This window comes from Malus sylvestris, chromosome 15 (genome assembly GCF_916048215.2).
Source record: "Malus sylvestris chromosome 15, drMalSylv7.2, whole genome shotgun sequence".
NCBI classification, from domain to species: domain Eukaryota; kingdom Viridiplantae; phylum Streptophyta; class Magnoliopsida; order Rosales; family Rosaceae; genus Malus; species Malus sylvestris.
In genome coordinates this window covers 29245994-29267455 of record NC_062274.1, presented here as the reverse complement: position 1 = coordinate 29267455, position 21462 = coordinate 29245994, and the positions used below count along the sequence as shown (strand labels likewise).

At 40.9% G+C, this 21462-nt stretch overlaps 1 protein-coding gene and 1 pseudogene across 2 annotated transcripts; both read left to right on the top strand.

Annotated features, from left to right (window-relative positions):
• LOC126604625 (kinesin-like protein KIN-8B) lies at positions 1 to 6070 on the top strand. Of its 2 annotated transcripts, XM_050271914.1 has the most exons (14): positions 1 to 468; positions 552 to 623; positions 747 to 863; positions 1013 to 1101; positions 1411 to 1555; positions 1644 to 1739; positions 1960 to 2051; positions 2573 to 2821; positions 2910 to 3060; positions 3484 to 3546; positions 3629 to 3865; positions 4180 to 4284; positions 4384 to 4497; positions 4847 to 6070. In XM_050271914.1, exons 1-14 carry the CDS (start codon positions 421 to 423, stop codon positions 5387 to 5389), a joined length of 2121 nt encoding a protein of 706 aa, XP_050127871.1. In that variant the 5' UTR covers positions 1 to 420; the 3' UTR covers positions 5390 to 6070. The 2 variants fall into 2 exon arrangements, with proteins under 2 accessions (XP_050127871.1, XP_050127873.1); XM_050271916.1 differs by lacking the exons at positions 1 to 468; positions 552 to 623 and having other exon boundaries at positions 976 to 1101.
• A 1779-nt stretch (positions 6071 to 7849) lies between these two features.
• Positions 7850 to 20107, top strand: LOC126604626 (COMPASS-like H3K4 histone methylase component WDR5A; annotated as a pseudogene).
• The last annotated feature ends 1355 nt before the right edge of the window (positions 20108 to 21462 follow it).

The window sequence follows — 21462 nt, the reverse complement described above, 5'->3', positions numbered from 1 at the left end:
CTCTCAAGTCCCATCTCATTTACCCGCGTTAATTACCCGGACCAGTAACCAGCCGGTCCCATTTATTACAAATGCGTTATCTTACTACGATACGCCGGAGTGCACCGAGTATTTTCCCCTCTCAGCCGACAGAGTTTTTGTCCTTTTCTCTCCCGCAACGCGCCCTTGAATAGTTCGTCCCACGTCTTCTCGCCCTTCGATGTCCGAAGAAATTGTCATTTCCTGAAATCTAGAGGAATTTTGAAGGAATCCGGAGCAAATGCGATTTCAAAAGCTTAGAGAATTTTAAATTTGCTTGAATTTTGGAAAACGAAGACTCTGAAATTCAGCTGCTTTGATCTGCTTCGACCATAGGGTTTTAGTGGTGGTGGTGCTGGGGGCGGAAGCTGTGGTGGTGTGGGAAACCGATGTTGATCAAACATGCCGAGCATTAGAGCTCCGGCGACGAAGAAAACTACAACACTCACGGTTAGCATTTGCTGCTGTGTAAATTTCATGGGCATTGCATTGCCTTGGTTCAGGTAATTGATTTCGAGCTCGCATTGCTGCAGGTTGCTGTGAAATGCAGGCCGTTTAGGCTGAGAGAGCGCGGCCGCGACATTGTTCGAGTGATTGACAATAAGGTTTGTGCTGGCTTAGACTTAGAACTTGTCTAATTTGAATGATATTATATATATATATGTGTGTGTGTGTGTGTGTGTGAATATATGTATGTATTGATTTGAAATTTGAAATTTTACTTGTAGGAGGTGCTTGTGTTAGATCCTGATCTGTCAAAGAACTACCTTGAACGAATACAGAATCGAACAAAGGAAAAGAAGTATTGTTTTGATCATGCGTTTGACCCGGTTTCTTCTAATTTGGTACATGAATACTGAATCTTATGCTTTTTTATTTCTCATGATTAGTTATGGTGTATATATCTGCTTGAAGCACTCGACTTAGCATAGTTTCTATATTTTTGGTTGCTTCTAGGTAAAGTACATGTCTTGACAATGTTTAATATATCCAGGATGTCTACACAAAATGCATATCTTCCGTGATCTCTGGGGTTGTTCATGGTCTCAATGCAACTGTGTTTGCATACGGTTCTACCGGGAGGTACTAAAGCGATATATTCTTGTTTTTTATTTTTCACCTCTCGTGGTCTCAAGGTTTTGCTTGACTTTACCAGTTGAAGCAATTTGCATTTTTTGCAACTCAGCCCTTCGCGATCACTCAAAAATCTAGACATTGTGCATTTGACAAAAGTTATTAATTAGGTCAACGTCTAGATGTGCGAGTTCAAAAGAACCATATAAGTCAAATCGGGATGCTTTCTTTCAGCGTATGATCTCACCATTCATGATTTGCATTATCCATTCCTTGATATCCTCCAGAATATCTTAAAATTTCTCTGTACATTTCCAGTGGTAAAACTTATACGATGGTCGGGACACAGGATGATCCAGGACTCATGGTTCTCAGTCTGCATACAATTTTTGATCTAATAAGGAAGGACAAGAGCTCTGATGAATTTGAAGTTACCTGTTCCTATCTTGAAGTCTACAATGAGGTGGGACGTCCAACTTATGAAGAAATTTAATTTATTAACAACGCCTGTGTTCTTTTTTGAAAAGATGTTTCATATTTTATTTATTTAGGTCATCTATGATTTGCTTGAAAAGTCATCCGGCTATTTGGAACTCAGAGAGGACCCAGAGCAAGGAGTAATTGTTGCTGGGCTGAGGTGTATCAAGGTTGACACTTAGCTATCTATTTGCATCTGGTGTGACTATCTGTGAATAATTGTCAATCTTTTTCTGTATTTTTATTTTTCCATTTGTTAAATGTAATTTGTTAGTTATTTTGGGTCTCTTTCTAGTACTACTATGAAAACGGTTCTTCAATTGGACGAACCAATTATGTACTATGGGAAGGATTCTTACTCATCCATTGTGAATTGTCTTACTTATTCAGGTACAATCAGCGGATAAGATTCTTGAACTCTTAAACTTGGGGAATAGCCGACGGAAAACTGAAAGTACAGAGGCTAATACAACATCGTCTAGGTAGGTTGAATTCATTTGTGTGCTGTGGACATACCATTATCATTGTTGTCCCTTTGAGTTTTAATCATGCTTTGGACAATAGGCTGTACTTGGAAACCACTGTTCTTCCGATTTCATTGCTCTAAACCTTCTATACAGATTCTACCATACCTTAGATACCAACAACTGGATAGCTTTGTTAGGTTTAGGTGCGTGTTCAATAGGTTCTATGAACCCTTCTGTGGTCAGGTGTTTTGGTTATACTTGCATATGATTTGTTTCAAACAGTGAATCACATTTTCAACTATTTAAAATGTACTGCATCAAATATAATAGAATATTCTATGTGGAGTTTATTTTCAAAAGGTAAGGATATTTTACAATTGAATGCAGATCACAGAAGATACAATACTAGTAACAACCGGTTTAAAGTAATAGTTGCTATCATTTTTAATATTTCCACCAAAATCAGCAAAACCACTCTAAATTTTGAAAATAAAGTGTAACCTTATTATTCATACAAAATTTTTCCCATTAACCAGATCACATGCAGTGCTGGAAATAAAAGTAAAAAGGAAACAGAGAAATAAGTACCGTAATCAAGTAATGCGAGGAAAACTCGCACTTGTGGATCTTGCTGGTAGCGAACGAGCTTCGGAAACAAACAGTGGAGGCCAAAAGTTAAGGGATGGAGCAAATATTAACCGTTCACTTCTTGCCTTAGCAAACTGCATAAATGCACTTGGGAAACAGCAAAAGAAGGGTCTTGCTTATGTTCCTTACCGTAATAGGTATATGATTGTAATTTTTAATCCTGAAGTCCTCCCTGCTGCTGTAGTTAGCTTCCTGCTACTGTAGTTAATGTAATTAGTTTTGCAGCAAATTGACACGAATACTCAAGGATGGTTTGAGTGGCAATTCTCAAACGATCATGGTTGCAACTGTATCCCCTGTGGACAGTCAGTATCATCACACTGTGAATACCTTGAAATATGCTGATCGAGCAAAGGAAATAAAGACACACATCCAGGTGAGAGCCAAATATGCATGAAGACATATTCATTTTGGATCATCAAAACATGATTAAGTAATAGTCCAATTCCACATTGAAGACAATTAATGCTCAGTTTTCATTCTATGATAGATTAATCAATCTGCTAATCTGTCATGGTCTCATTTGTAGTAAGCTGTTAAGAAATAAGATTTTAAAATTGGTATTGTGCTTTAGCTTTCCACTTAGGTTGCATACTAGCATGTGGTTCTTTGTTGATTGATTTGTCCATGCTGCATGTTGCCTTAGTTTAACTGCCAATTTTGTCTTTCATATGGGTTTCTATGCACTAATTTGTTGGATTTGCAGAAAATTCCTTTTCTTGTACTTGTGTATCACTGGCTAGACTGGTACTTTTATATATGCACTGAATTTCTAACAACAATCACGTTTACTTCACAGAAAAACATTGGCACTATTGATACCCATGTATTAGACTACCAGCAAATGATTGCCAGTCTTCAGGTGAGTGGTTGAATTGGTTTGATCTATTGGATTTTATTTATAATTTTTATTTTCTTCTAAGATAACCTATTTCGGATTGCAGATTGAGGTTTGTCAATTGAGAAAGGAACTAGCTGAAAAGGAATCACAGCTAAGTGTCAAACCTGTTGAAAATGCTGCAGACGATGAACTTTCTTGGTTGAATATTTTGAGCCATGAAACCAGTGAAAATGTTCAGGAAAGGATAAACTTACAGAAGGCATCATTTGAGCTTGAGGAAACCAACCTTCGTAACCGGATTGAACTCCAACATCTTGACGATGCTATAGCAAAACAACAGGTTAGAGTGTACCACTTACAATGCAGTTTTACGAAAAAGAGTTTGTATTCTGCACATTATGTCTTTTAGCACCTACAATTCATCTCAATTAGTTCAGAGTTTCTGCTCCGAAGAAAAGCTATGACATTCCTAAGAAACAACTTTGTTATGGACTATAAAGTTCTTTTCATTCCCACTCTCCTTGTTTTGTAAAGAGGTTTTGTAGGTTCAAACAGATCTGGAGACGAAATTATGTCAACTTTCTTGCATTTATTTACTTTATTGGGGAACTGAATAATATAAACTAATTCATGAGTACCTTTTCTGTGTTACAGGCTATTGGAAATGATAGTGAAATTTTAGAGGCCATGAGAACAAGGCGGCAAGTTATTTTGGATAACATCCGTGACAATGATGAAGCTGGTGTTAATTACCATATGGTAATATCTCAGCTGTAGACTGTAGTCAAACTTGCAAAAAAAATACAACTTCATCAGCTTTTGATTTTATTGCCAAGTTACCAACTCTACTTTTTGTAGGAAATCGAAGCAAATGAGAAGCATCGATGCCATCTTCAAAATATGATTGAGGAGGCCATTAGTAACAATGGAAATAAAACGTACTTGCGTATTCTTAGTCAATACAGGCTCTTGGTGAGTTGATATTAAACCCAAACTGAATATACATATACTGGACCTTGACAAAATAAATTAGTAAATGACTGTTTTGAGTTGAATATGCATTTATTTGAAATTCGTGACTAAAAAAACTTGAGCAAGATCATTGGTGTAGATTTTATTTCTCTCAAGATAAATGTTTATCTAATGCCAATGACACAAATTTTCTTAAGAAATTCTTAACAGTTGCATTAGCATACTGCTAACTGTTATGAGTTGCATCAGTATTACCAATTTTAATATATTCTAAAGCTCAATTTCTCAGATTTACATATTGGCGGTAAACTTTCTGTTAGGTGTAACAGTTATTCTTCAATTAATATAGGGAATGGCAAATACTGAGCTTCAATTTGAAATGGCAATGAGGGATCAAGTGATTAACAGCCAGCGGGAAGCACTGAGAAACATGTGGGACTTGCTTATGGGGTTAGGACTTGATGAGAGACAGATCATGGACCTTGCATCTATGAAGGGAATAACAATAGAAGAAGACTCTACAACGGCACCCCATCTGGGCCTTTCTGTTAGGGAGCAATCATCAGATTTGGATTCGAGAAAATATGCTTCTTTTGGTCCTTGTCGTGGCATGGGGCATTCATATTCTAGACCATCTTCCACCTTTCAGCAGTCTCAAGAGTTAGGTCTGAGGTCATTTCCCCAGGGGCATTTGGATTTGACTCCGTCCTTTTGCAGAGAGGAACATCACAGTTCATATTACTTACTGTCACATGACCATTCTCCTTCAGCCTGTATGTGTACAAGGACAAGTATTGAGCACTGGGTTGGTGGAAGGTCAAGTTCGTGGTTTGGAACTATGGATAAACATCCTCAAGATTTGCGAAAATCATATACAGTGAGACAGAACTGAAGCTTCAGCAGATAGTGTAATCTGTATACCAGCGGCATCTCTTGGTATTGATTTTACCAAACAGAACAAGGTATTTGCACACGATTATCCTGGTGGAGTGCTTGTTAGCCAAGTAGATTTATATGTAGGCCATGTGGTACAACTCAAGGTACGCGTATAGCCCATTCAAACAAGATCAAAATACTGAAAGTCTAAACCTTCCAACTGCTCAGATTTATCCCACTTTCTTTTGGTTCTGATAACCCTGACACCCAGGCCTCCCTTCTAATATTCGGTAGCCTCCTTGTATTTAGGTTTTACCCCTTATCTGCCCTTATTGTTTTTGTCTGCCATCTTCTTCCCTGCATGTACGCGTGTGTAGTAGAGTTACGGTCTCTGTAAGGTTAACTTGGCAGGTGATTTTACTGACTGTATGCAAAGAGATGGGGGTTTTGGATAGGAGGAAGAAGAGAAACGAAAGGGGTCAGTTAAAATAGGTATGTCTGAGTCTTCTGACACTCCGACTCGCGGAATGTGGTTCTTGTGCTGTGTACATATGTTATGAACATGCCCGGCTGATTATCAAACTTATTACTACTTTGCTGTGTACTAATTAGTTCGTTTGTTCAAAATTGGAAGTACTTTTGTATGAGTGAAAAAGTGCGCAGCTTACTTTTAAAGTGAATCCTTTTCTTTTTCGGAGATGATTTTTGCACGCCCATTTGCTCGTTCTACACATCCATATTCTTCTCCACAATTAAACATGGGTGTGCAGGGGAGGAAAATAGGTATTTAGGAAACTTACGCAATTGTGGACTGGTTTAGTTGTTGATGTTAGAAATTCCCATGTTGATTTTCCTTCCTTTCTATTCCCTTCTCAACATTACTTTACTTAACGTTAATTGTTAAGTGGAAGTTGAATTTGTGGGGATCGAACGCTCACTAAAATGCAAGGCATGATTGTTTTTTGTCACTGCAGTAAAACGTTATATGCTAAATTTCTGTTTAAAATTCTATAAACAAACGATATGAGCATATAGAGCACAAATTGATTACGTGTAGAAGAATTCACCTTGGGATTTTTCAAACAATTTGGATTTGGGGATATGAAATTTTTCGTGAGATTTGGTTTTTGGATTAAATCTTAATTGTTGAACATCAAAGTAAAGATTGACAATCTAGTGATAAAAAATTGACATATAACGATCAAACTTTGACAACAAACAACTCAAAAATGACGATATTATCATCATGATCAATTTTAGTAAAAATAAATGTGTGAAATTGTAAACGAAGGATTTCGAGTCTCTACATTTACCATTTGTACATTTACTTGCATTTAATATTCTAAAGGAGATGTACGCGATGAGTGAGTTAGCCAATAAAATTGAGGTACTTGGACTTGGAATTGTTGAGAAGGGGAAGTGAGTGGATTCTGTGTTGGAGAGTTGGAAGACGGAAGCTGCGGGGAAGAGAAGAGGAAGGAGGAAGGAGGAAGGAGGAAGGAGGAAGAGTAATTCTGTGTTGGACTTGGAATTGTGCTGCAACTTGGGTTTTTTTTTTTTTTTTTTTTTTTGGTTTTTTTTCTTCATTTTCAATTAGTAATTATCGTATTTTAATTTTAATTTTAATTTTTTTTAAAAACTGAATTTTTTAATCCACATGGCGATACATGAATAGTATTGTCCCCACATCATGCTACATCAACCAACTAACGGAAATTTTAACGGAATTGGATGCCAAAGACTAAATTGATGTGTTAGGTCAATTTCAAGGATAAAATTGATCGATTTTCAATTTTAATGACCAAAATGATGAATTAGTTTAATTTCAGGGACCAATAATGATGAAATAAAAAAGTGTTTTATGATTGTGACTTTTTTAGTTCTCCTTAAACTTTATACACATTTTTCGTAGAGGTTAATATTTGCATTCCCTTGTGTCCTTACATTGCATTTGGGCGAATAAATTTAAGATTACTAAATAATTATAAAATAACGAATATTGAAATGATGAAATTTATTTTCTAGAATTTATAAATTTTATTGTTTTCTTAACCTAAAAGAAGAGTGAAATTTAAATACAAGATATACTTAGGAAATGTGCTAGTAGTGGTAGTGGAGAGGAAGCAGTGATGACGATGGGTAGTGAGGGAGCCAATAATATGTGATGGTGGCGACAACTATGATGGTGGGTTGTGGCTGCAGCTCATGATTGAGTTTTTTTGTATTTCACTTTTAAAACTCTAATTTATGAAAATTCTAAATCGACAATTATTTATATTAAATTTAACTTGGGAATTGAAAGGTTTCAAATTCTAAGTTTTTTTTCTATGTAAAATTTTTATGTTTACGAATCCGAACAAAAATTCAAATTCATAAACATAAAAATTAGTACATAATTAATTTATACTAATTTTTGTCCAAATTTCAAATTTATCCGCACAAAATCATTTTTCGTTCAGCCAAATGAAGGTGCATTCCCACGCATTAGCCATCTCACCCAGTCACTCTCCCTCCGAAAATCCCAAAGCCCGGGAAACCCCAAAGCCCCCAAAAAAAACCAAATCAAATCGCCAATGTCGAAGAAACCGTCGAACACCTTCAAACCCTACATTCTCTGCGAAACTCTAACGGGCCACAAGAGCGCCATCGCCGGCTTCAAATTCTCCTCCGACGGTCGCCTCTGCCGACAAGACCATCCGCACCTACTCCATCGCCTTCCGCGATGATTCCTCCACTCCCACCATTTCCCCCGCCCAGACCTTCGAAGGCCACTCCCAGGGCATCTCAGATCTCGCCTTCTCCGCCGACTCTCGCTTCATGGTCTCGGCCTCCGACGACAAGACCCTCCGCCTCTGGGACGTCGCCACCGGCCAAATGGCCACACCAACTACGTCTTCTGCGCCAACTTCAACCCACAGTCCAATATGATCGTCTCGGGTTCCTTCGACGAAACGGTGCGTATTTGGGATGTTAAGACCGGGAAATGCTTGAAGGTTTTGCCGGCTCACTTCGACCCTGTCACCGCCGTCGATTTCAATCGGGATGGCTCGGTTATCGTCTCCAGCAGCTATGATGGGTTGTGTAGGACCTGGGATGCCTCCACTGGTCACTGCACCAAGACATTGATCGATGATGAAAATCCTCCGGTTTCGTATGTTAAATTTGCGCCTCATGGCAAGTACATTCTTGTTGGCACATTGGATGATACTTTGGTAAGCTCAGTTCCCACTTCTTACTTTTCGTAATTTACGACTGTTTTGTTGAATTTGAATGGCTTCGTTTGAACCCTCTGTCGATGCTCACTTCAATTTATAAGATGAAGTACTTCAAATATCATGGTTGCGATCACTAAATATTGATTAGAACTCTGTTAATTGGGTAGTGGAAAGTTGATGGTTCTGAATGCTCACTCATGACAAAATATTGGTTCCGTTTGTACTTGTTCTTACTCAAGTTTCAACCTTTTCGTGTAATGTTATTCATGTACAGGTGAAATGCTTGATAATTGGTTCTGAAACATCTGCACTGGTTCTTTAGGTCTGGTTTATCTGTTGATGCCACATTTGACACATTGCTTTCAGCATTTGACAGATCGGATTTTAGTGCTTTTTACATGCTTTTTTGAGGAATGCAGCTTGAACTAGATGTAGGTTCAATAAATTTTCCTTTGGAAAACTGATTTTCTCCATTCTTAGGGCTATGGTTTTCTGTCCATCTCCTTTTGCAATTATTTTTGTATCTTCCGTGTGCATGATTTGAAGACAAACACGTGGGTATATCTTTTGGTTATGGTATTATATACATGAAAGTACATTAGTAGAACAATGGACTATGTTAAAACAATTTGATAAACTGGAACGGTTATTACATGCTCATTTGCTAACCATATTAGAGAGGGAGTGAGGAAGAGGGAGGCAAATATTCCCGTCTCATATCATCTCTTTCTTATCTACCCGCCCCTCTCTCCTCTATCCATTTTCTTTTAAGAAGCAGAAATTGTTTGGATCAAAACTTGAACTTTGGGCTCAAGAAAGGAGCTGGCCCAAAAGGAGGCCCGAAGGGAAAGATAGCCGAAGCCCAGTCAAAGCCCAGACGGCAGAAAAGGCCTTTCCTGACTTGGTGCAGCTCATGAAGACCACTTGCTTACCTACCCAAGGGCCAAGTGGTATAGACTGACCAGCTACACAGCCCATAAAGTACTTTATGGTGGCATTACATGTAAAAAAGCTGATGAGTCATCACCCTCAAACTGCATTCGGGCAAGGCTGCTGCTACAGAAGGCCAAGCCGAGTTGTTTATATAAGAAGAAAGAAAAACCAGGAATAAGGACACTCAATCAAACAAACAAATGCAAGCACAAACTCTGCTCAAAGCCAGATTTACCTTCAAAACAAAGCTGTAGTTAGCCTTCATCCCTCTCAGGATAAGCCTTCATCCCTCGCGGGATAACCCTCCCTTTAAACCTTTGTAATAGCTCTGCTACCCTGTTCAACCCTGCTGTAGTATCGATTCATCTTTTGTAATCCCTCTCTCTATCCCTCTAAGCTTTCAGACCCTTGACAAAACTACAAAGATAGGAACCTACAAGACGAGCAACCTTACCCGATAAGGTTTAACCTTGCCCGACCTTTTTTGCTTTGTTTTTGTCTTTTCAATATGTTGCATACTTCCAGTTATATGCAAGTTATTTCTAGCAATATGACTATTAAAAGGCTCTCTCAGTACTTGAATCCGATTTGAATATATCTTCAGTGTTCAAACCAGATCCAAGTCCTAAGCCCTCGGGCATGTAAATCTGATCAGTTAAAAGTCCTTGGCCTCAAGGCATAAAAAAGAACCTCATGTGGACTTAACCCATCCACGACAGTCCTTGATAAACGAGAAGTCCGAAGTTACTTGGGGTGCAAGTAATCGACCTACCCTCTAGTTTTATTTCTATTATGTTATGATTACCATAGAACGCTTGAGCATGGAATAAATTCTGATGGAAAGCCTCAAGGCCTACACCTAAGGCCCCATAAAGGCATCCATTTGGATTCATTCCGCTCTGCGATCTAGAGAGTCTAAGTATAAGAACGAACTCTGATGGGAAGCCTCAAGGCCTACACCTAAGGCCCCACAAAGGCACCTATTTGGGTTCATTCTACTTCTTGGACTCGGGTAATCAGAAGTATAATAGTTAAAAAACTCCTGCAATTACGAGAACAGATATGATATGTTCGAGCACTGGTTTAGTTATTAATAGGGAGCCTCAAGGCCTACACCTAAGGCCCCACAAAGGCACCTGTTATAACTAACACGGTTTCTCGGATATATACATATATACAACTAAAACTCGACATCCATTTTACATCTGCCATGCTGAAGATGGCAGTGGCACACCTGAGCACCTAAAAGTTAACCTTGATTGTGAGCCTCAAGGCCTACACCTAAGGCCCCACAAAGGCACCCTCAAAGTTAACGATGTCCTTCTCTTTCAGCCTAGCCCGACGAGCCTTGCCCGACGAGCCTTGCCCGACAAGACTTACCCGACGAGACTTGCCCGACAAAGCCCGATAGTGAAGCAGAAGCCCGACAGCAGCCCTCAACCGGCGCCAACCTCCAGGGGAGCTGTGTGCTCGTCGGCCAGGAAACATCCCCGACGGAAATTCCTGACGCGAACATAGTTTTGGCACACCCAGTGGGACCTCTACATTTGATCAGAAGATATATGTTAAAATGCCAGAAGATTTGCAAACCACGTTACTACAAATGTTGCAAAGGTTGGAGAAAGCCTCCACAAGCTCCAGAATGATACAGGCTTGGTTCATCCAGAAGGAAAAAGACATAGAGCCAGCCAGCCAGAAGAGTCGTTGATAGCCAAACCTGCAGTTCCCTTCACCGAAGCCCCTATACATATGATCAATATGACATGGGCTGAAAAGGGAAAAGAAAGACTTACAAGGGAACCAGAAGAGAAGAGATTGGCTGAAAAACCTACAGGAGGGGTGATTAAAACACCCGAATATCCAAAAGCAGCCATAATTAAGGGGATGGTTATGTGTAGTAAGTGCCAATGCGAGTGTGAGCTCGAAATTCCCCCGGCTGGAATCCTCATTGACCATGAACTAATCAAGAGAAAGGAAGAAGACGTCAGAAAAGAAGCCCGCGAAAAGATTAAGCAGGCAACAAAAAAGGACACTTCCCGAAGCGTTTTTCAACGACTAGGAGGTGATTCCCAACCCAAAGCTTTGTCAGAAGTATTTCGAAACCATGAAGTTTCTGAAGAAGCAGAAGACATGGAGGCCAAAATACGAAGGGGTACAGATCATTCTCAATGTGGCCAGATGGGGGGGGAATCAAGAGGATTGATAGCATGACCAATCCTGTTAGAAAAGAACATCCTGCCCACCTCGGGCGAAAATGGTACGTAGTCGGGAAGAACGGATAGCCTACCAAACCAATGGGAGCCTCCATGGTCAGGAGGGTTCAAAGGCAACACAAAGCCTACATGAATTCCCTGAAGACCCCCACAACATCCGAAGCCTCCAAAAATCAAAAGTTGGAGAAAACAGCATCTGGGGGAAGTAGTCAGCTCCGTTGGAAAAGTAAGAAAGAGGTGGAAAAGGCCAACAGCAAGACAGAAGGCGAGGGGGATCACGTGCCGCAGAGCCAACACCCTGAGAAGTATAGGATCTTGAGGAGAGCTCAAGAAGATCTAATCATGGTGCCAACCCTTGGGTGGAAACCAGAGCCTATTTGCGCTGGAACTATTTCATCTGAAAGGAGACCACCTTCTCTACCATTGGTGGATCCTTTTGGTGAAGTTCCAAAACAAACACTGTATTCGGACATGAATCAACAGCAACATGAGGGGGCACCAGAACCATTACTTCCAGCTGATGCGATGGCCTGGTTGGATGAATTTATGGACCAGATTGGGGGCAATAAAGAAAATCCGCCCGAGCCTAGTAATTTCCATATCAACATGACATATGTGTTGTCCGCCACGTTTGGTGCTAGACCTGATCAACCTGCTACTATGGAGGGTGATTACTTGACAACTGAGCCAATGATGGCACATGTCAATATAGAGGTAGTTGAAGAAGAAAACTCGGGCAAGGCTGAATCTTCAGAAGCATCCAAAGATGGTCCTCTAAGGATTTACACAGACGAAATGGTGTTTAGCCGCCCGAACAGCTCGTTGGCCAATCATCTGAAACCCATATATGTTACAGCTCACTTAGAAGGTGTGACCTTCAAAAGAATTCTAATTGATGGAGGAGCAGCTGTTAATGTATTACCAGCCAAGCAGATGAAGAAAATGGGAAGAGGCACGAAGGATCTTATTCCCACAGACCTCACGGTCTCTAGCTTCTCAGGCGCTATCACCAAGACTCATGGGATATTGCCTCTAGAAGTGAATTTGGGATCTAAACAGATAATGCTGGCATTCTTTGTGGTGGACCGCACTTCCACTTATGGGGCCTTACTCGGAAGAGATTGGATCCACCAAAGTTTGGCCATACCCTCTACTCTTCATCAACAAGTGGCTGTTTATCATGAAGCGGGCACAGAAGGACCAGGCTTTTGGGAGATGGTAGAGGCCGAATCACGGCCATTTCTCCCCACAGCCAATGTTGCGGAAGCAAGTTTCTACAACCCCAATGTAGGAATCTTGAAGTGTTCAGGAGCTGACGAGAACGACTGCCCTACCAAGGTGACGGCCCAAAAGCTTTTGGAACAAGGAATGCTCCTTACTAGAGAGGAGTGGGATAGACCTTGTATCCTCCCAAATCCCCTACACCATCAATGACTGAACAAAAGAAGAGAGATCAGGTAATGGCAGCCAGATCCCTGATTAAAAGACTGCTGGTATATGGGAAGGGAAGAAGACAAGAAAATGAGCTCTTGGACAGGGAAGAGCAGGAATGGCAGGTGGGAACTTCAACCAGCCAGCATGAAAGCAAGGAGGAATCTTGCAGAGAAGAATTGGATAGGGCCATTCAAATGGCCAAGTGCATATATGATCTAGACGGGCCAGACGACTTGCCCGAGAGCCCGGAGCTGGTCGAATTTTTGTGTACAGAACCGGATAAGCCACCACCAGAAGTCCAGGATCCTCTGGAAGTTATTAATTTAGGAACAGAGGAGGATCCGAGACCAATACAGATCAGTGGTTTATTGGGGGTTGATGATCGGGCAAGGATTATTTGTCTTTTGCAAGAATTCAAAGACTGTTTTGCTTGGCATTATACCGAAATGCCAGGGTTAGATCCAACCTTGGTGGAACATAGAATGCCCATCAAGGAGGGATATAAACCTGTCAAGCAAGCACCACGGAGGATGTCAAACGAGATAGAAGAAAAGGTCAAAGAAGAGATTGAAAGGCTAGTAAAAGCTGGCTTTATCAGACCAGCCAAATATGTGGAGTGGTTGGCCAACATTGTACCCATTTTAAAAGCTGTAACAAAAGCAGTACGATGTTGTGTGGATTACAAAAATATTAATGGCGCTACACCAAAGGATGAGTATCCCATGCTAATGGCCGATTTATCCATAGATGCAGTAGCAAAGCATAAAGTCCTATCTTTTATGGATGGGAATGCTGGGTATAATCAGATAAAGATGGCTCTAGAAGATATACATAAAACAGCTTTTAGGTGTCCCGGTCATGTGGGGGCATATGAATATCTGGTCATGCCATTCGGGCTCAAGAACGCTGGTGCAACTTACCAGAGGGCAATGAATGCCATCTTTCACGATCTGATTGGCCAGAGTATGGAGGTATACATCGATGACATAGTGATGAAGTCCAAGACAGAAGAACAGCATCTGGAAGATCTCAAACAGACATTAGCAAGAATGAGGATGCACAAATTGAAGATGAATCCAAAGAAGTGTGCGTTTGGAGTAAGAGCGGGCAACTTCTTGGGATTCCTGGTGCATCAAAGAGGTGTAGAAGTGGATAAGAACAAATCTCGGGCAATAATGGAGTCACCTTCACCCACCAACAAGGTGCAACTCCAGAGGTTACTGGGCAAAATTAACTTCTTGAGGAGATTCATTGCTAATTTAGCAGGCAAGATCCAGCCGCTGACTCCCTTACTAATATTAAAAGATAAAGAGAACTTCGAATGGGGACCACCACACCAACAGGCCTTTGACAGCATCAAGGCCTATTTGACTTCTCCACCAGTGTTGGTGCCACCTCAAAGGGGAAAACCCTTGAAGCTGTATATTTCTGCCTCTGAAAAGTCAATTGGGAGTTTGCTAGCCCAAAATAATGAAGGCGGGAAGGAGCAGGCAGTGTACTACCTCAGTAGAATTCTGACCGAGGTAGAGACAAGGTATTCCCCGGTAGAGAGATTATGCTTGGCTTTATATTTCATTGCCAGTAAATTAAGGCATTACATGTTACCTTGTCACGTGCACATCATCGCCAAGACAGATGTGATAAAGTACATGTTGTCAAAGCCAATGCTCACAGGAAGGATTGGGAAATGGATTCTAGCATTATCATAATTCAGTTTTCAGTACGTACCCCAAAGGGCAGTCAAAGGTCAAGCAATTGCCGACTTCCTGACCGAGCATCAAGAATCTCCAAGTGAGGTGATCAATATCCCGGGAAGCTTAGAGGTTACTAGCATTTGGATCCCGCCAAGAGAAGATATTTCAGGCAAAGAAGACTGGATCCGGCAAGAGATAAGAAGAGTAGCTGGTCTCTGGATCACTCATTGGAAGTTGTATTTCGATGGATCCCACACCCAGAAGGCTTCAGAAGCGGGAATTGTAATTATAAACCCTCAGGGAGTTTATCATTATTATTCATTTCTCTTGGACTACCAAGGAAATACTAATAATCGGGCAGAGTATGAGGCCTTAATTATTGGTCTGGAAATCTTGATGGATATGGGGGCAGTAGAGGTAGAGGTCTTTGGGGATTCATAATTGGTAATAAACCAGTTAAATGGGAGTTCAAATGCAGACATATTACCATGGCGGGGTATTACTTGGCAGCTACGCAATTATTGAGTTTCTGGGATTCTGAGATATCGGTCAATCATGTTCCCAGGGAATCCAATTTAGCGGCTAACGAGATGGCACAACTAGCCTCAGGAGTGCCAATACAGGAGAGGAAATATGGGGTAGATGTCAAGATCCAAAGAAGAAACATTCCTTCCATCTTAGAAAGGGGATTCAGTCTAGATATAATGGTATCAGAGGCCAAAATAGAAGATTGGAGATCACCTATCGTTCATCATTTGAAGGATCCTTCTTCGCCTACAAGCAAGAAGGATATATAGCAAGCAACCAAGTATGTCTTATGGGCGAAGAACTTGCTAAGAAAAACTCCAGATGGGTTACTGTTGAAATGCTTGGGCCAAGAAGAATCCATGAGGGTGATGGCCGAAGTACATGAAGGAGTATGTGGAGCACATCAGGCTGGAACGAAGATGAGATGGTTGTTTAGGAGGTATGGTTATTTCTGGCCCGACATGGAAAAAGATCGCAAGTCCTATGCCCGAGGTTGTGAAGAATGTCAGAGGCACAGACCTCTCCAGCATGTGCCCTCGGTGCCTTTAAATCCAATGGTCAAGCCTTGGCCCTTCAGAGGATGGGCGATGGACTTCATCGGGCAAATATATCCAGCTTCTAGTAAAGGGCATACCTTCATAATTGTAGCAACGGATTACTTCACCAAGTGGGTGGAAGCATCAGCGGTAAAATCCATAAACTCAGCCATAGTCAAGAATTTTATCGAGACCAAGATTCTGCACAGATATGGGGTGCCCGAAACCATAGTAACGGATTGTGGGCCATCTTTTATTTCAAAAGAAGTTGAGGAATTTGCAAGCAAGTACAAAATAAAGATGATCCAGTCCAGTCCGTATTATCCTCAATCAAATGGTCAGGCAGAAGCCAGCAACAAGATCCTGGTCAACATTATCAAGAAGATGGTGATTGATAGTCCAGAAAAATGGCATGAAAATCTGGGGAACACTTTGTGGGCATACAGAACTTCTAAGAGAGCAGGAACAGGGACAACCCCTTATGCTTTAACTTTCGGGCAAGATGCAGTGCTCCCCGTGGAAATCAATGTAAGTTCTGTAAGAATTCAAAATCAGTTTGGATTGCATAGTGAAGAGTATATCGAATCCATGTGTCAAGGGATTGAAGATTTGGATGCCGCCCGAATTGAAACTTTGAACCAGATTCAAGAAGGAAAGCGAGCTGTTGCCCAAGCTTATAACAAAAAGGTGAGGATGAAATCTTTCAAGGAAGGGGATTTAGTATGGAAAACAGTCCTCCCTCTAGGAGCTCAGCTCAGGGGCTTTGGAAAATAGAGCCCGACATGGGAAGGTCCTTTCATTATTAGTCGCGTTTTAGATAAAGGGGGATACTACCTGGCGGACCTTGAAGGAAACAGGCATAAACATCCCATTAACGTTAAATTCTTAAAGAAATATTGTCCTACATTGTGGGATGTCAGAGATTGTTATATTGAGGAGGATACAAGGTAAAGCAAGCTTCAGGATATCAATGTGCAGTGTATATTTATCAAACATTCAAGAAGATGGAAAGACAAGAGTTGCTGAGATAATGTATATTTCATTTCGACAAATTGATGAAATTTACAAAAGATTCAAAGCCAACGTATTACAATCAATTCTCCTCCTAGATACAATGGTATCTTCAGCTGATTTTTCGATGTCTTCATAGATGGAACCCGATCAGGTGATCGGGTTGTGCGGCCAACATGAGCCTGGTAGAGGATCCTCAGACAGGACCATCACCATAGGTGATGGTCAAGCCCGACTTATTACCGCAACAAGCAGGAAGACAAGCCTTCGAGAGGAAACCGCCTGACCAAGGGTGTTGGAAATAGCGGGGTGTTCGACCAAGGGTGTTGGAGATAGCAGTCCTTTGACGAAAGCCCTCTTTCTCACGAAAAGGGAGTTTTAGGAAACCCCACTTAAAGCCTGAGGAACTCATCTCTTAGTTTCTAAACACTCGATGAAGATGGAAGAAAATAGTGAAGAGGATTTGATGGCTTGATAGAAGAAATTCCGAGCCAGAATTTATAGAGCCCCAAAGGGTAGTTCAGAGGTCGTGAGAAGAGCAAAGGGCACGGGGTTGCCTTCATCCTGTCTAGAAAACACGAAGTTCCAAAAGATTGAGATACACGCATGCGGATATTCAATCAATGATGGCGCCTGGGATTCCAACCTTAACATTAATTGAAGGGGGCACTGTTTGGATCAAAACTTGAACTTTGGGCTCAAGAAAGGAGTTGGCCCAAAAGGAGGCCCGAAGGGAAAGACAGCCGAAGCCCAGTCAAAGCCCAGAAGGCAGAAAAGGCCTTTCCTAACTTGGTGCAGCTCATGAAGACCACTTGCTTACCTACCCAAGGGCCAAGTGGTATAGACTGACCAGCTACACAGCCCATAAAGTACTTTATGGTGGCATTACATGTAAAAAAAGCTGATGAGTCATCACCCTCAAACTGCATTCGGGCAAGGCTGCTGCTATAGAAGGCCAAGCCGAGTTGTCTATATAAGAAGAAAGAAAAACCAGGAATAAGGACACTCAATCAAACAAACAAGTACAAGCACAAACTCTGCTCAAAGCCAGATTTGCCTTCAAAACAAAGCTGTAGTCAGCCTTCATCCCTCTCGGGACAAGCCTTCATCCCTCGCGGGATAACCCTCCCTTTAAACCTTTGTAATAGCTCTGCTACCCTGTTCAACCCTGCTGTAGTATCGATTCATCTTTTGTAATCCATCTCTCTATCCCTCTAAGCTTTCAGACCCTTGACAAAACTACAAAGATAGGAACCTACAAGACGAGCAACCTTACCTGATAAGGTTTAACCTTGCCTGACCTTCTTTGCCTTGTTTTTATCTTTTCAATATGTTGCATACTTCCAGTTATATGCAAGTTATTTCTAGCAATATGACTATTAAAAGGCTCTCTCAGTACTTGAATCCGATTTGAATATATCTTCAGTGTTCAAACCAGATCCAAAGTCCTAAGCCATCGGGCATGTAAATCTGATCAGTTAAAAGTCCTTGGCCTCAAGGCATAAAAAAGAACCTCATGTGGACTTAACCCATCCACGACAGTCCTTGATAAACGAGAAGTCCGAAGTTACTTGGGGCGCAAGTAATCGACCTACCCTCTAGTTTTATTTCTATTATGTTATGATTACCATAGAACGCTTGAGCATGGAATGGATTCTAATGGAAAGCCTCAAGGCCTACACCTAAGGCCCCACAAAGGCATCCATTTGGATTCATTCCGTTCTGCGATCTAGAGAGTCTAAGTATAAGAACGAACTCTGATGGGAAGCCTCAAGGCCTACACCCAAGGCCCTACAAAGGCACCTATTTGGGTTCATTCTACTTCTTGGACTCGGGTAATCAGAAGTATAATAGTTAGAAAACTCCTGCAATTACGAGAACAGATATGATATGTTCGAGCACTGGTTTAGTTATTAATAGGAAGCCTCAAGGCCTACACCTAAGGCCCTACAAAGGCACCTGTTATAACTAACACGGTTTCTCGGATATATACATATATACAACTAAAACTCGACATCCATTTTACATATGTCATGCTGAAGATGGCAGTGGCACGCCTGAGCACCTAAAAGTTAACCTTGATTGTGAGCCTCAAGGCCTACACCTAAGGCCCCACAAAGGCACCTCTTAAAGTTAACGTTGTCCTTCTCTTTCAGCCTTGCCAGACGAGCCTTGCCCGACGAGCCTTGCCCGACAAGACTTGCCCGACGAGACTTGCCCGACAATGCCCGATAGCGAAGCAGAAGCCCGACAGCAGCCCTTAACCGGCGCCAACCTCCAGGGGAGCTGTGTGCTCGTCGGCCAGGAAACATCCCCGACGGAAGTTCCTGACGCGAACAGAAATAAAGAACAAGAACATGAGCAAACGAGCACTATATTCATTTTCCAAAGCAATCATGGCATACAGCTGATCTGGAATTTCTATCTTGTGTCTGCAGAAGTTCTGGAACTTTTCAACTGGGAAATGTCTGAAGACTTACACAGGTCACAAGAGCTCAAGGTTCTGCATTTCTTCCTCATTTTCTGTGACAAGTGGGATATACATTGTAAGCGGTTCTGAAGATAATTATTTGTACTTATGGGAATTGCAAAGCAGGAAGATAGTTCAGAAATTGGAAGGTCACACTGACACTGATATATCCGTATCATGTCACCGAACTAAGAACATAATTGCTTCTGGTGCACTTGGGAATGACAAGACGGTGAAGATCTGGACTCAGGTGAATTGATTCATTTTCCGTTGTTGTATATGATTGTGTCCATGGCACAAAGATTTTAACTTGAGGAGGGAGACTGATTTGTTGTATTATGAAGCGTATTTTGTCCTATGCCCCGTGTTCCCTTGTTGTATTGTATATGATTTCGTCCATGACACAAAGATTTTGACTTGAGGAGGGAGACTGATTTGTTGTATTACGAAGCGTATTTTGTCCTATGCCCCGTGCTGCACGACTCTTACGTTCTAACTTCTTTTAGTAATGATCTCGTTGTTTGTATTTTAGAACTTTGCTGTTCTTAGATATCAGTTTAAGGTCAGTTCTCTTAATTATAATTTAGGCCGGGTCTTGTAGTTGGCTGTTGTAAACAGCGATCAAGGTTTGGTGCAGACTCATTTTGTGAGATGCCAGGGTGTCCTGAATCTGAAAATCGTTGACAAAGGAGTGGTCTGCTTGGTACTTGTGGACAGAGAGATGTGTGGTATGAAAATTTGTTTTGGTTTCTCAATGCAGGTTTGTGAAAATTTCTCCGTCATCTTCAATGGTCTAATTTATATGCTTGTTAGTGTTGCATGTTAGCGCACGTTGCATATTCCACTGTTCCACAGTAGTTTATGGTTGGTGCATGTCTGTGTGAATGCTATGTGGTGAGCAACATTCATTGATTAGCTTGACTCAAGTCCGGAACTTGTTGTCATTGGGTAGTTTGTAATCGTACAACATGCTAACTATGGAACTTCCCTTGAAAATTTGCATTACATTTCCCTTTAGCGCCAATGTGGTTCCGCCTGATTTGTTGACGATCTTCATTAATGTCACAACGATGGAAGACTGAACGCATTGTCTCTGTAATCATGCAGGGTTCCTTGACATAGGGGATACAGTATTGTGTGTTTGAATGTAGTCCTTGAAACGATTCTTCTGCTGCTGTTGATCTTCTAACCGTTGGGCCACCATGCATTTCTTTGTTTTATTGGGCGTACTTAGTTGGGCCATTGATTCTAGGCTTATAATTTACTTGGTTTCGTTGGACCTCCTTTGGGATGATCCTTTGTGGGGTTTCACTTTCAGTTTGTTTTATATTCTTCTTTTAATCCTATGTATCATAAAAAGTAGAAGGGTTAACCGCATTCTACACCATAAGGTTTGGAGTCATTTGCAAAATGAGCATGAGATTTTAATTTTTGCATTTTACAGCACTTGATTTTTCAATTGCATCATTTTAACCACATTCCACCGTCTAACTAGACGATAAATGTTGATGTTTGCATACATTGGGCCCATATTTAAAGCATACGTTGACTATTGATTTTATAAAACGATTTAAAAAGTAAAAGAGTAAAGTACTAAACATTAAAATTGGCGGTCAACAAGTGCTTAAAATGTGGACTAAGACCATCTCCAACCGAAGGGTCTAAATGGCCAGAGGATTGAAAATAGCCTTAAAACTGTCTCCAACCGAGAGCCAGGCCAAAGGGCTCGTGGGCTCTACTGGACAAAAAAGGGCCAAAGGGCTAACTCATCATCTTTTTGTTAAGTTTGTGATAAAATTGAAAAGGAGAAATTAGGTTCACATCATTCTTTTTGTTACTCCATTGATTAAAATCCTATTCATTTTCAATTTTTGATCAAGGTCCTTGGATATTAATAACATCATTAATTATTTGAATAATAAAATATTTTTATTTTTAAATATATTCCTTTAGTGTTAAAAATGTTACAATTAGTATATTTATATTTAGGGAACTTTAACGAAAAGCACCCGGTACTGTTCACTTTAACGAAAAACCACATTTTTACACTAAAAA

Coding starts and splice junctions, on each gene's coding strand:
- LOC126604625 (XM_050271914.1), top strand. CDS start 421: ATGCCGAGCATTAGAGCTCCGGCGACGAAGAAAACTACAACACTCACG. Junction 469..551: donor AGAAAACTACAACACTCACG/GTTAGCATTTGC, acceptor GCATTGCTGCAG/GTTGCTGTGAAATGCAGGCC. Junction 3,061..3,483: donor AAATAAAGACACACATCCAG/GTGAGAGCCAAA, acceptor TTTACTTCACAG/AAAAACATTGGCACTATTGA.